At 38.1% G+C, this 13,931-nt stretch overlaps 1 protein-coding gene across 1 annotated transcript in view; it reads left to right on the top strand.

The window, feature by feature from the left end:
- The window catches only part of LOC103204667 (cytidine monophosphate-N-acetylneuraminic acid hydroxylase-like), a 184,675-nt gene that overhangs the window by 105,648 nt on the left and 65,096 nt on the right, over positions 1 to 13,931 (top strand). The window contains 1 exon segment of the mRNA XM_007949874.2: positions 10,143 to 10,252. Within this exon segment, the coding sequence (XP_007948065.2) occupies positions 10,143 to 10,252 (110 nt within the window).

The following is a 13,931-nucleotide window of genomic DNA, read 5'->3' as shown; positions in this document are numbered from 1 at the left end:
GGAGGCCTTCAAGGAGATGGATTGATACAGTGGCTGCGATGATGGGTATCATCATATAGCAAGGATTGTGGGGCTGGCGCGGGATCGGGCAGTGTTTTGTTCTGCTGTGCATGGGGTCGCTATGAGTCGGAAACGACTCGACGGCACTTAACAACAACAACAATCTCTCAATCTGTTGAAGGCACCTAAATTTAATTCTTTTGAATTCCTTATCAGGGAGTTTCAGTGCCTATTCTTCCTTAGGGATGTGTTCTAGGTCTATATCCTTGTCCCTTCTTTCTACTGCTTTGCATTGCTTCTTTGTGTGGACTGTGATGGTCTGTTGTCTCTGAGACATTGTGATATTGTTGTATTTATATTTAATTGGTGATTGTATGTTGGACTAATTCACCCAAGATTTTCATTTTCTTCAGATGTATCTGAGTAAGCAGGGTACTGTGCTCCTCTATTTGCAAGTTGGCAGCACTTATGCACTACAATCTGTCTCCTGGTGGGTGTGATAGAGTGTGAGAGTGGCTGCATAGATTTCTGTTAACTGTTTATGAGGAGGCATTAAGGGCAAGTCAGGCTTGTATTGGATGTCATATATCATTGGCCAGTTTGTGCAGAAGCAAGGGGTGGCCCTCACTCAGTAGGTAGGGCTGCAAGAGGTGCAGGTATGGTTGGGTCATATGGGCACAGCTGCTGTCTCTCACTTGGTTAGAGAAAAACAACAATTGAAAAGCCACCAAAAAAGTAAAATAAAGAGACCAAAAAACATACACTGCATAAACACACAGGAACAATCACCAAAGAGAAAAAAAGAAAGGCAATAAATGAGACAAAATATTTAAAGAAATATTTTAAAAAGACAAATGAAATATGAATAGAAAAAGAAAAAAAACAACCCACAATATCTTGGGGGGGGGGATAAGAGAAAAGAGGTAGAGTAAGAGAATAATGAAGGAAAAAATGGGAAAAATGCAAAAAGAAAAACAAGGGGTGGTGAAAACCACAGGAAAGAACGAAAATGGGAATCAGCAAAAAGGAAGAGAGAAAAAGCCAAAAACCAGAACCTGGAAAGGGAAGAAGAAAGAATAAAAATTAGAAAGAAGAAAAAAAAAAAGAATAATTTTAAAACAAACTAACCCCAAAAAGAAACAAGAAACAAAAAATAAATCTGGAGAGGGTGGGGCAGGGCACCCAGCCTCTGTCAGAGTATATAGTTTGGGATGGAATTCTTGCTCACCAGAAGGTGGGTGGGAGTGAGGGATGGCTGCACCACCATTCGCCAAGAGGGTGTTGGGATATAAGAGTAACAAGGGGAATATCACACCTTACAGTCTGCAGCCTCCAGTATGTCCATGGTGGCCTAGGCAAGTGGAACCTATTTTCAAGGTTCCTGGAATCTGAGAGAACACTGTCACTTTAAATATCCAAAGTGGTCAAACTGCTTGTAAATGTTCAAAATGGCTGGCTACACCATCTGGACAGCCAAAAGTCCACAGTTCAATTTGTCTCCTTCTTTGCTGTTTCCCGTTTTAGTCATCACCCATCAGTGTTGTCCTCCTTGTAGCCCTTGGTAAGCAGGGCTGATTTTTAGGTTAATTCTTAGGTCCAAACACACTTGGAAATATCCAAACTATCCATGCCATCAGGATCACTGACAATCCACAGCTCTGTTTGTCTCCTTATTCAATATTTTCATTCAGTTCTACTAGTTGGTGTTTAGCCCATTTCTGTATCCTTCCTTTCAAAGCTGAGAGTTCCAGTATTATTTTTTGTATCTGTGTCAATTGGTTTCTCTTTTCTTTATTGAAGAGGGTCTGTGTAGTTTGTCTGCCTATTCCACCATCTTACTGGAACTCCCTCTCTTCTTCTTAAATGTAGGAATGGACAGTTGTAAATTTCCCCCTAAGCAATGCTTTAGCTCTATTCCATAAGTTTTAGTAGGTTGTGTTTTCCTTTTAATTTATATCAAAGTATTTAAAAATTTCTCTTATGCTTTCTTGACTTATTTGTTATTTAGAAGCATGCTGTTTAGTTTCTGCATATTTATGAATTTTCCTACTTTTCTTCTTTTACTAATTTCCCATCTCATTGTGTTGTGGGACATACTTTGAATGCTTTCAGTCCTTTTAAATTTATTGAAACTTGTTTTATAGCCTAACATATGGTTTATATTGAAGAATGTTTCACACACACTTGAGAACACTGTATATTCTGCTGTTACTGGGTGGAGTGGTCTGTAAAGTTCTGTTAGTTCTAGCTGGTTATAGGGTTGTTGAGGTCTTCTGTTTCCTTGTTTATCTTCTTTCTGGTTGTTCTATCATCTAATATTTCTTTAGGCATACTTTTATAAACTGTTATAATTATTCCACATAAGTTATTTTTATATCCTGTTAACATTACAAGTTATTCATATTCACATGTCAGATTCTGTATAGAGATCAATTTTAAAGCATATTTATATTAAATATTTTGTGATTTATTTAGCTATTTCTCTGTTGTCAGAATTTAGGCCATTCATAGTTTTATTTTTTGCCATTAGAAATAAAACTGTAGTGTCACTGTGCACAAGAGTATCTCTGTATTTAGATGTGTTTCCATAAGATAGTTGAGTTACTGGTAAAAGTGTATGATTAATTAAAGCTTCTACCCATAAAACCACATACATCTTAGCCTGAAGATGTGTTTTATGTGAACTAGCAGCCTAAATGTGAAAGGTAAGACTATAAATAGAACAGAAGAAATATAGGAGAATATATTTGTAATCTAGAGATGGGGTAGGATGCGAGTCAACACTTCAAGAGTACAGCACATAGGAGGAACAAAAAGAAGAATATAATTGCATCATCACTAAATATTTCTGCTTAATAAAGGGCACAACTGAAACTTCTTAATAAAATTAAAAGACTTATGACAATTTAGTAGATTATTTTGCAACATTTATAGAGAGAGATTAATATCTAGCATATAAACCCCCAAAACACCAAACCCACTGTCACTGAGTCAATTCTGAATCACAGCAATTCTATGGGAGAGAGTAGAACTGTCCCATAGGGTTTCCAAAACTCTAAATCTTTACAGACAGATTGTCTCATCTTTATTCCATAGAGCAGCTGGTGGGTTTGAACCACTAACCTTTTGGTTAGTAGTCCAATGCTTTAACCACAATGTCCCAGAACTTATCTAGCATATTAGAGAGTGCAAACTGCCAAGGAAAAGACAGGAAAGCCAGTATAAAAATGAGGAAAGGATGTGCATTAGCAATTTGCAGAATACAAAAGACTAGTAAGTGAAGATACATTCAAAATCATGAGTAATTGGACAACAGCAAAATAAAGCAATGAGGTATAATTTTACATCTTTTTGACTGGCAGAAAGTTAGAAATGAAAATGATGCCAAATACTGGCAGGAAGATAGGGAGATGGAAATCCTCATGCATGTGGTGATTGTTTGGATAATATAGCTATTCTGGAGTATAATCTGACAATCATATACTATGACTCATCAGTCCTACCCTATATGTATCCTAAAGAAATTCTGTAGTGGCAGAATCTGGGGACCCACCAACGGGAGAGTGAACAGGTAAAATATGATGGATATGCACTAAGGGATACTACACTCCAGTTGAAAGGAGGCTAGAAATACACATGGCAACATAGATAGATCTTAAAAATACAGAATTGAGTGAAAATGAGTAAGACAGACTGGAAACTTATAACCCAGTACCATTCATACACATGTAAAATGTGTGCACAAAGTAATACAAATTTTGCATGAACATTTAAATGATTATTATTTGAATGTTCCTGTAAAGGAGGGGGTAGAGTGGGAAACAGAGATTAAAGGCAATAGGTAAATAAAATGAGAAAAACTTTGCATGGTCCAATGAACTCACATGTGGCATGAACTGAGAAATACGATTAACATAATTATCTTCACTTGAGATTTAAATGATCAAAAGAACGAGTGAGTCCACTGTCCATTAATCTATTCTGTAATAGGTATTGCATCACCTTCCATTAGTTGGACTGGATCAGTTGTTTTGCTCCTACCAATTTGTAATCTAGAGATGGGGTAGAATTATATGAACCTGCCTTTTCTCTTCACCCCTAATTAGCTCAAGGCATTCTTAGTCTTTCAGATTTTCCTCATTTGAGACAAAGATGGTACCTCATTGTTTTAGTATGCATTTGTCTTTCAAATATGATGCTAATATTTTCCAAGGATCTTTGCCAAATTAGTTTGATGTTAGTTTTCATTTTACATCTGTATCTATTCAAATATTCCATGAAATTTTTTCAATTTTTGTTAAATTTAGAAATCCCTCCGTATGCTTAATAAATACAATATTTTTATTCTTCTAAATTGCTTGGTTGCTTTTCTTTGTGTCCCTAATGAACTGGAATACTTAACTAACCAATTGCCACAGTACTTTTTGTTAGATAGCCATTTATTTCCCACCAATTTGTGTTACCTCCTTTAAACCTTCTGCTGTTGAGTCCTCCTTTAGAAGTTCACAAATGTAAAAGGAACAGAAGGAATGTAGGAGAATATGATTGTTATAAAAATAGGATCCACTTCTTGGCTGTCCTTATGCCAGTATTTAATCACACATATTCATTGATTCATACATTTATATTGAGGCTCCAATAATGCATATACATTGAGGTCCTAGTGATTTGTAAGGGAATTTGAGCCTTGGAACTCTCTTGGGAGATTCCTAAAACATCCATGCACAGGAGAAGGTATCATTGTTCCCTGGGGACCACCAAACAAAAAGCTTCTCTGTCCTGATCCCTCATGCTGCAAGGATCCCTCCCTGTCCCTGCCTGATGAATCTCTTCACTTGTATTCTTTCTGGTTATAATAAATGGGTTACTGTAGGTATAGGTAAAGGAGCCCTGGTGGTGCACTAGTTAAGCACTTGGCTGTTAACTGAAAGGTCAATGTTTTGAACCCACCAGTGACTCCATGGTAAAAAAGACCTGGCAATCTGCTTCTGCAAAGAGTATAGCCTGGGAAACCCTATGGAGCAGTTCTATTGCGTCTTATAGGGTCACTATGAGTAAATCAACTTGATGGCAGTGGGTTAGTGATGATAAGAGGGTGATTCAGTGATATATTTCTAGCCTTCCATATGGAAGATGTGGTTTAATTCCTGGCCAACATAGCCACCACCCATGTAACAGTGGAGGTCTGTGTGTTGTTTTGATGTTGACCAGGTTTCAGCAAAGCTTCCAGACTAAGATGGACTGGGAAGAAAGGCTTAGTGATCTACTTGTGAAAATCAGCCAGTGGAAAGCCTATGGATCATAAAGTGTTTTGGTTACTCCATGCTGCTCTAACAGAATATAGTACAAATAGGTGGATGGCTTTAACAAACGTAGTTTATTCTCTTATAGTTTTGGAGGCTAGAGTCTGAGTTCAAAGTGCCAGGCTCTAGGGGCTGCTTGAAAGCTCCTTGACCTTGGGTTTCAGCTCTGCCTCCTGCTCCAGGCCCACAGCTGGAGGCGTCTCTTCATCCAGGCAGTTGCTGGGTGCTGAGGCTGACAAACTCTAGGCAGACAAGGAGAAAAGCACAGTCCCAATATTACCAAACCACATGGAAGGTCATTGATTCAAATCCACTAAGATTCCCAAGATGGGCAAACAACTGGCAGGCTGCTGAACAACTCGGCTACATGCAGGATTCAAGCATGCCAAAAGCTGCAGACCATTCCTAAATCTTCTCCTTAATTATTTGGAGCAGACCATATCCCCTAAGGCAGCTACTCAGCTGCTCACAGTAGATTCCACTGTAGAGTTGATTACCAGTCTCATCAAAGGGAATACTATGTTCAGCTGCCCTGCCACTCAAAACCAGGCCCAGCCAAGTTGACACATAACCTTAACTACAACACCAGGCATCTGATCTATAACTCATCATGGGGGTGGTTCAGGACAGAGAAGCTTTTTGTTCAGTTGTACATGAGGTTGCCATGAGTTGGGCCACCTAAAGGCTAACAACAACAGTGATGATAAGGGCTAGGAAGAAAAATAACGAGGTAAAGGGCTAGAGAAGGACAGGACTGCTGTGGGCAGGAGAGCACCCTTTGAGAGAGAGTAGTCAGTAAGCCCTCTCTGGTAAAATGACATCTGAATCCCTGATGAAGCCAAGAAGTGAGCAGTGCTACTAACTTGGGAGAGGTTTCCAGGCAGACCAGCTAAATGAGTCATCAATTGGTCAGGGAAAGAAGGAGAATCTAAGTTCAAAGCCATGAACGTAAACTAAAGAGGTGAGAAGGGAAAAAAGGTTTTGTAGGAGGCAAACTTTTAAATGTTCAACTTCTTGGTTCTAGTTTAGTTAGGGCTTATCTTTTTTAAAAATTTGTTCTTCTTCTTGAATCAATTTTAATAATGGACCATTCTGATTTTTGGAAAGAAAAGCCATTTCATGGACATTTTAAACTTATTAATATCTGTATACCATTAAATTAATAACTTTATTTTTGACCCACGAGATGAAGCTACTGATCTACCTATATGTAGGAATTGTCAAGTGTCTGTCTCTCCTCCTCACATCTTCTAAAGTTCTTCAAGATGACCTAGAAAATTGAAATTGGGCAGATATATGTTTGATCACTGCTAATGGGAAAAAATCTGAAACATACACTTTTTCATTTTATGAGTAATATTTGCTTCAGTTTCTTCCATGAGCAGTTGCCACAAGTGAGTATAATCAATATTTAGTTGGGAAGTCTGTAAAATTTTTTACTTTTTTAATGGTTTATTTGTACTGTTGTAGAAAATATGTATCATAAAATTTGCCATTTTAACCATTTTTTGGTGTAAAATTCAATGGTGTTAGCACATTCACCATCCTGTGCAAACATCACCACAATCTGTTTTTAATTTCTTATTACCCCAAATGGAAATTCTGTACCCATTAAGAGAAAATTCCATACCCTTCATTTCCTTCAGCTCCTGGTGACCACTAATCTACTTTTGTCTCTTTCCATTTGCCTATTTTAGATATTTCATGTAAGTGAGATCATATAATATTTATCCTTCTGTGTTTGACATTTTAATTAGCATAATATTTTCAAGCTTCATCCATTTCCTCATAACATGTATCAGAATTTCTTTTCTCTTTAATGCTGAATATTTAATTTTATGTATGTACCACATTTTGTTTATCCATTCATCTGCTGATGCACACCTGGGTTGATTCCACCTTTTGGTTATTTTGAACATTGATGTTCAATCATCTGTTTGAAGTCCCTGCTTTCAATTCTTTTGGGTATATACCCAGGAGTAGAATTGCTGGGTCATATGGTGGTTCCATGCTTAATTTTAGTTTTATTTTATTTATTGTGATTTGGGTGAAAATTTACAGAGCAAATTCACTTTCCATACAGCAATTCACATATAATTTGTCTCATGACATTGACCACAATTCATCACAATGCAACCACATTTAAATTTTTGAGGAACTGCCCAACCATTTTTCCACAGTAATTGTACCATGTTACATCCATACCAGCAAAGCACAAGGGTTCAGATCTCTCCATGTCCTTGTGTATACCCCTGCCCTGCCCTGTCATTCTAGTCATACTAGTGGGTATGAAGTGTTTCTCATTGTGGTTTTGATCTGCGTTTCCCTGATGATGAATGATTTTGAGCTTTTTTCTCATGTGCTTATTGACTAATTGCATATTTTCTATGAAGAAATGTCTATTCAAGTCCTTTGTCCATTTTAAAATTAGGTTGTTTGCTTTTTTGTTATTGAGTTGTAGGCATTCTTCATATATTTTTTTGTATTAAACCCTTCTCAGATATGTGGTTCCTGCATATTTTCTCCCATTTGGTAGATCACTGTTTTAGTTTTTTTGGTTTACTTTCTTGATAAGGGCCATTGACGGGCAAAAGTTTTTAATTTTGATGAAATGCAATTTATCTGTTTTTTTCTTTTGTTGCTCATGTTTTGGGTGTCATAGCTAAGATTCCACTGTAAAAAGCAAGACTTTCTTCTAAAAAATTGTATGGTTTTGAATCCAAATTTGGGTGATTGATCCATTTTGAGTTAATTTTTATATATGGTGTGAAGTATGGATAAAGCCTTTTTTTTTTTTTTTTTTTTTACTTTGAAGAAACTGGGAAGTGAATGGCTTTGAGTGCAGGGCAGTGACACCATCTCCACAGGGACTGCCTTGGTCTAAGATTTCATTTAGCAATTAGTAATAATGATTGATGTTTGTTAGGATTAACTATCCTTGGAGGTAGCTAAAGGAGCCTGGTGGTGTGGTGGTTAAAATGCTAGCATCCTAACCAAAAGGTCATTGGTTCAAACCCACCAGCTGTTCCACAGGAGAAAGATGTGACAATCTGCTTCTGTAAAGATCTATAGCCTGGGAAACCCTATGTGAGAGTTCTCCTCTGTCCTATAGGGTCACTGTGAATTGGAATTGACCAACCTACCCATGGCAGTAGGTTGTTTTTGGTAGGAGATAGCTAGGATTAAAGATAAAAACACTGAAGAACATAGACATTAAATGGGAGCTATTAAATGGGAGAGGGTAGATTCCAAAAAAGGCTATCTGACTCCCAAGCTCATGACCATCACCACTTTCCTAATGGCTCTCCAATACTATGGTTCTTTAAAAAAAAAAAAAAAAAAATTATTGTGATTTGGGTGCAAATTTACAAAGCATTTTACTCTTAACAGTTCATGTGTGATTGGTTTCATGGCCCTAGTTACAATCTCCAATCATAAAAAGCTCTCTTCCCATCTCTTCCCTGTGACTATCCCTTCCCTGTGGCCTTGTTATCTATGTACTCGTGTCTGTCCAGCTTTCCCTTTACACAAATTCTGCCCTTCTGCTGTTGAATGGTTGGTTGATCTAGGGAGTACATATCACTAGGATTGAGGTTTGCATCTCCATGGGGTAGGTGTTCTGCTTGTAGGGCTTTCTACTCTTGGGCTGAGAGCTAATCCATGGAAGTGAGTCCAGTTCCAGGCCTGAAGAATAACCCAGGGCCATAGTCTTGGGGATTCCACCAGTCTCTCTCCAACCAGAAGTTCTGGTCATTTTTGTGTTTTTGAAATTTGTTCCATATATATGGATGAGCTATGTCCATGCCATTCATAACTGTAAGAGAGCCTTGGAAATCATGACTTTTACATAGGCATATTACCACTATATCTGGTAAAGTTAGGATGCTAACAGGAAGGGAGAAGGACAAAATGGAAGTTATTTAGGCCACCAGTATCTGTCATACTTGCTTAAAATTCTTCAGTGTCCCCTCATTACTGCAAAGTAAAATCCAAATTCCTTCACATGGTGCATAGGGTCTGTTGAGATCTCCTTTGGCCACTTATCTTTCCTGTCTGACTCAACCACCAATTTCCTCAGTCATAAATTATCAGTCACTTTGTGAATACCAAGCTCTCCTATGCTACCACACTTTTGCATATGCTGCTATTTCCTTCCTTCTGCCTTACAAAATTGTATTTCTTTTGTCTGCTCTCAAATATTTAACCTTTCAAGTCTAGCTCAAGGTTTACATCCTATTTGAAATCAGCTTTGGCTCTTGGTAACTGACGAGGTGCTCCTTCCTCCATGCTCCTAGGTTGTTGTTAGTTGCCTCAGGGTTGACTCTGACTCGTGGTGACCATATGTACCACCAAACAAAGTGCTGCCCAGTCCTGCCTCATCCTCATGATCACCAGCATGTTTGAATCCATTATTGCAGACACTGTGTCAATCCCTCTCACAAAGGGTCTCCCATACCCTCATTGGTACTCTACTTCACCAAACATGATGTCCTCCTCTAGTGATTGATCCCTCCTGTTGACATATCCATAGCTACCCTTAACTCATCTTTACAACATTAATTTCATCATAATGAAGTTATTGTAATGTCTATCTATGTCCCCGATGTGACTAGGATCTCCTGAGTTCCTTAGTGTAATTTGAATGAGGAAATGAATTGGTGTTGGTCTTAACCCGTTGTCTTCACAGGTATTGTTTGGCCCAAGTGAGCATTGCCTTTTGCATTCATTTTCCTTTGGTTTTGGCACTCTTGTATACCTGGGTCATGAATCTCTATTTCAGTGATGCTTCTAAAATGTCATTTTTGTTGTTAATTCAGATTTGTTCTCCTTTGGTTCTAGTTGTTGAAATGGATGAGAAGAATGGACTTTCACTACTAGAACTGAATCCTCCTAACCCCTGGGATTCAGACCCCAAAACTATTGAGGATTTGGCTTTTGGAGAAGTACAGGTAAGGAAACATTAAAATTATAATAGTCATAAAAATAAAAATAAAAATAAGATGTTCATTTATTATAGTGATAGATATATTTACACCCTATATTACTATGAATACTCTTTGAGGTGGCTAATTAGGAAGGACATATAATATAATCATTCTTTTGAGCAATTTTCTTTAAGGGACTCATAAAACTTGGCCAGAATTGCAAGGTAGTATAGTCAGAAAGAAATGTTAGAGGAAATTCCCAGGGACGAGTTATGCAAAACTAATAAAGTAAGTTCAGAAATTACTCCTGATGCTAGATCACTGTCTGATAGATGGCAAGTTGTAGATTTCTGCACATTGCTCCTCAGGTCTTTTCTGAATGACCTTGTGCATTCTCTTGGTCTCAGCAAGGATTTTCCTCCACAGGAAACACTGTAGTTTGGAAGAAGTAAACAACCCCAAATTCATTTTTTTTTCGGATATTTGGGAAGCTTGTGAAAACAGCAGTTACTTTTTTTATTTTTATTTTTTGCTACCCTTCTGATTTCTCATGGTTGATTTTTCTAATCTCTCCAAGTGTAGATGTTCAACTCGTAGGCCTGTCTATTGTTTGGCTGAGAGTTAAGCCACAGGAGAGCAGTTCCTTATTTTTGAGGTAACAAATGGAAATGTACCCAAAATTTTAAAAAACAAAACAGAAAACACCAAACGAGTCACTGCCAAGACAATTCTGACTCATGGTGATCTCATGTGTTCTGGGGTAGAACTGTGCTCCATAGGGTTCTCAAGGCTATGACCTTTTGGAAGCAGATTGCCAGGCCTTTCCTCCTAGGCACCTCTAGGTGTATTCAAACCATATTTCAGGGAACAGTCAAGTGCTTAACAATTTGCATCACCAAAGTGTACTGAGAATAGGCATAATAAAAGACTTATTTAATTCTTTGATCTCTTCCCACTCACTTTTTTGGCCATCCACACCTAGTTTTTGTTACCTTCTCTCTGCTCCTTGATTGCATCCCTTTTTCCTATGGATGTGCCAGACCATGGAAAGGCAGTGAGGAATTGGCTTGGAATCTCCCAGCCTTTTCCTGTCTCAAAGCCATTGTTTGTATCCATTTCCAGAGGACTTTGGCCTCATGGGGGGAGGGGTGTGAGTTAGTAGGTAATTTGGAAAAGAAAGTCTTCCAAGTCTGTTTAGCAGTTGTCAGTCCACTCTTTGGTGCCAAGCCCAAACTCATAGAGAATCTTTCATTCATATTCTTATTCACTCCCATTCTAGCATTTAAATCCTTAAGTGCCTGTCATAAAGTTTCTACTATCTTTCCTTATAAACTGTGGTATGAGTGTAATGGTCTTGAAAGATATTCCACATTGCAGACTATGAATAGGTGTGTAAAGGCAAAAGCAACCACTACTGTGGAGTCGGATCCAACTCATAGAAACCCTTCCTTGGGTTTCCGAGGCAGTATCACTACGGAAGTAGATTGCCCAACCTTCCTTCCAAGGAGTGGCTGGTGGGTTTAACTACCAGCCTTCTGGTTAGCAGTCAAATGCCTTAGGCACTATGCCACCAGAGCTCCTGAATAAGTGTGTAGGAGCTAATTCAAGCAGAGTAAAACTTGTTAGTGGCCACTGAGTCTGCTCTGACTTGTGATGACCCCATGTACTACAGAGTGAAACAATGTCATTTTCATGATCATTGATATATTTGAGTCCATTTTTGTGGCTACTGTGTATTTTCAGTGCACTGTATCTTCTGGCCAAAATGGATCTCCCAAAAACCCAAAATAGATGTCAGATGAGACTGCAACTCGCTCTTGATCATACAGTAGCTAAAGCAGATGGACAAAAATGATGAAATAAAAGAGCTGAACAGAAGATTTCAAAGGGGCACTCGAGAAGACAAAGTAAAGTATTATAATGAAAAGACCTGGAGCTAGAAAACCAAAAGAGAAGAACACACTTGGCATTTCTCAAACTGAAAGAACTGAAGAAAAAATTCAAGCCCTGAGTTGCAATATTGAAGGGTTTTATGGGTAAAATATTGAATGATGAGGAAGCATTAAAAGAAAATGAAAGGAATACACAGAGTCACTGTACAAAAAGAATTGATCAATATTCAACTATTTCAGGAGGTAGCATATGATCAAGAAAGAATGACATTGAAGGAAGAAGTCTAGGCTGCACTGAGAGAATTGGCAAAAAGCAATGCTCTAGGAATTGATGGAATATACAATAAGATGTTTCAACAAATTGGTGCAGCACTGGAGGCACTTACTTGTTTATGCCAAGAAATTTGGAAGACTACTGACTGAAGAGATCCATATTTGGGCACATTCCAAAGAAAGGTGATCCAACACAATGTGCAAATTAACAAACAATGTCACTAATAAGTAAAATTTTCCTGAAGATAGTTCAGAAATGGTTGCAGAAGTATATTGACAAGGAACTTCCAGAAATTTGAGCTGGATTTAGAAGACATGGAACTAGGGATACCATTGCTGATGTCAGATGGATCTTGGCTGAAAGTAAAGAATATTAGAAAGATGTTTATCTGTGTTTTGTTGGCTATGCAAAGGCATTCAACTCCGTGGATCATAACAAATTATGAATAACATTAAGAAGAATGGGAATTCCAGAATACTTAATTGTACTCATGAGGAACCTGTACATAGACCAAGAGGCTGTCATTTTAACAGAGTAAAGGAGGGTGTGTGTCAGAGTTTTATATTTCACCTTACTTAATTGATCTGTATGCTAAGCAAATAATTTGGGAAGCTGGACTATATAAAGAAGAATGTGGCATCAGGATTGAAGGAAGATTCATTAATAACCTACAATATGCAGATGACACAACCTTGCTTGCTAGAAGTGAAAACTTGAAGCACTTACTGATGAAGGTCAAAGACTATAGTCTTTGGTATGGATTACACATCAACAAAAAGAAAACAAAAGTCCTCACAAGTGGACCAATAAATATCACAATAAATGGAGAAAAGATTGAAGTTGTCAAGGATTTCATTTTACTTTGATCCACAATCAATGTCCATGGAATCAGCAGTTAAGAAATCAGACTTCTGCTGCAAAAGACTTCTTGTAAGTATCAAGGAGCAAAGATATCACTTTGAAGACTAAGGTGCACCTAACCCAAGCTATGATATTTTCAGTTGTCTCATATGCATGTGAAAGCTGGACAAAGAATAAGGAAGACTGAAGAAGAGTTGATGCATTTGAATTGTGGTGTTGGTGAAGAATATTGAAAATACTATGGACAGTCAGAAGAATGAACAAATCTGTCCTGGACGAAGTACAAACAGAATGGCCAGACTTCATACTTTGGTCACATTGTTAGAAGGGACCATTCCCGGGAGAAGGGGATATTATGCCTGATAAAGTAGAAGGTCAGTGAAAAGAGGAAGACCCTCAACAAGATGGATTGACATAGTGACTGCAAGATGGACTCAAGCATAGCAAGGATTGTGAGTATGGCACAGAACCAGGCAGTGTTTCATTCTGCTGTACATATAGTTGCGTTTGGAGCCAACTCGATGGCACCTAACAACAACAAAAACGTATCTTCTGGTTGTTGTTGTTGTTATGTGCCCTCAAGTTGGCCCCGACTCATAGCGACCCCTCCTTGGGTTTCTGAGGCAGTATCTCTATGGAAGTAGATTGCCCAATCTTCCTTCTGAGGAGTGGCTGG

This window comes from Orycteropus afer, unplaced genomic scaffold (assembly GCF_000298275.1).
Source record: "Orycteropus afer afer isolate SDZICR_OR568_19922 unplaced genomic scaffold, OryAfe1.0 scaffold00255, whole genome shotgun sequence".
Classification (NCBI taxonomy): domain Eukaryota; kingdom Metazoa; phylum Chordata; class Mammalia; order Tubulidentata; family Orycteropodidae; genus Orycteropus; species Orycteropus afer.
Note: the sequence above shows the minus strand (reverse complement) of the source record. Positions and strands in the feature narration are given on the sequence as shown.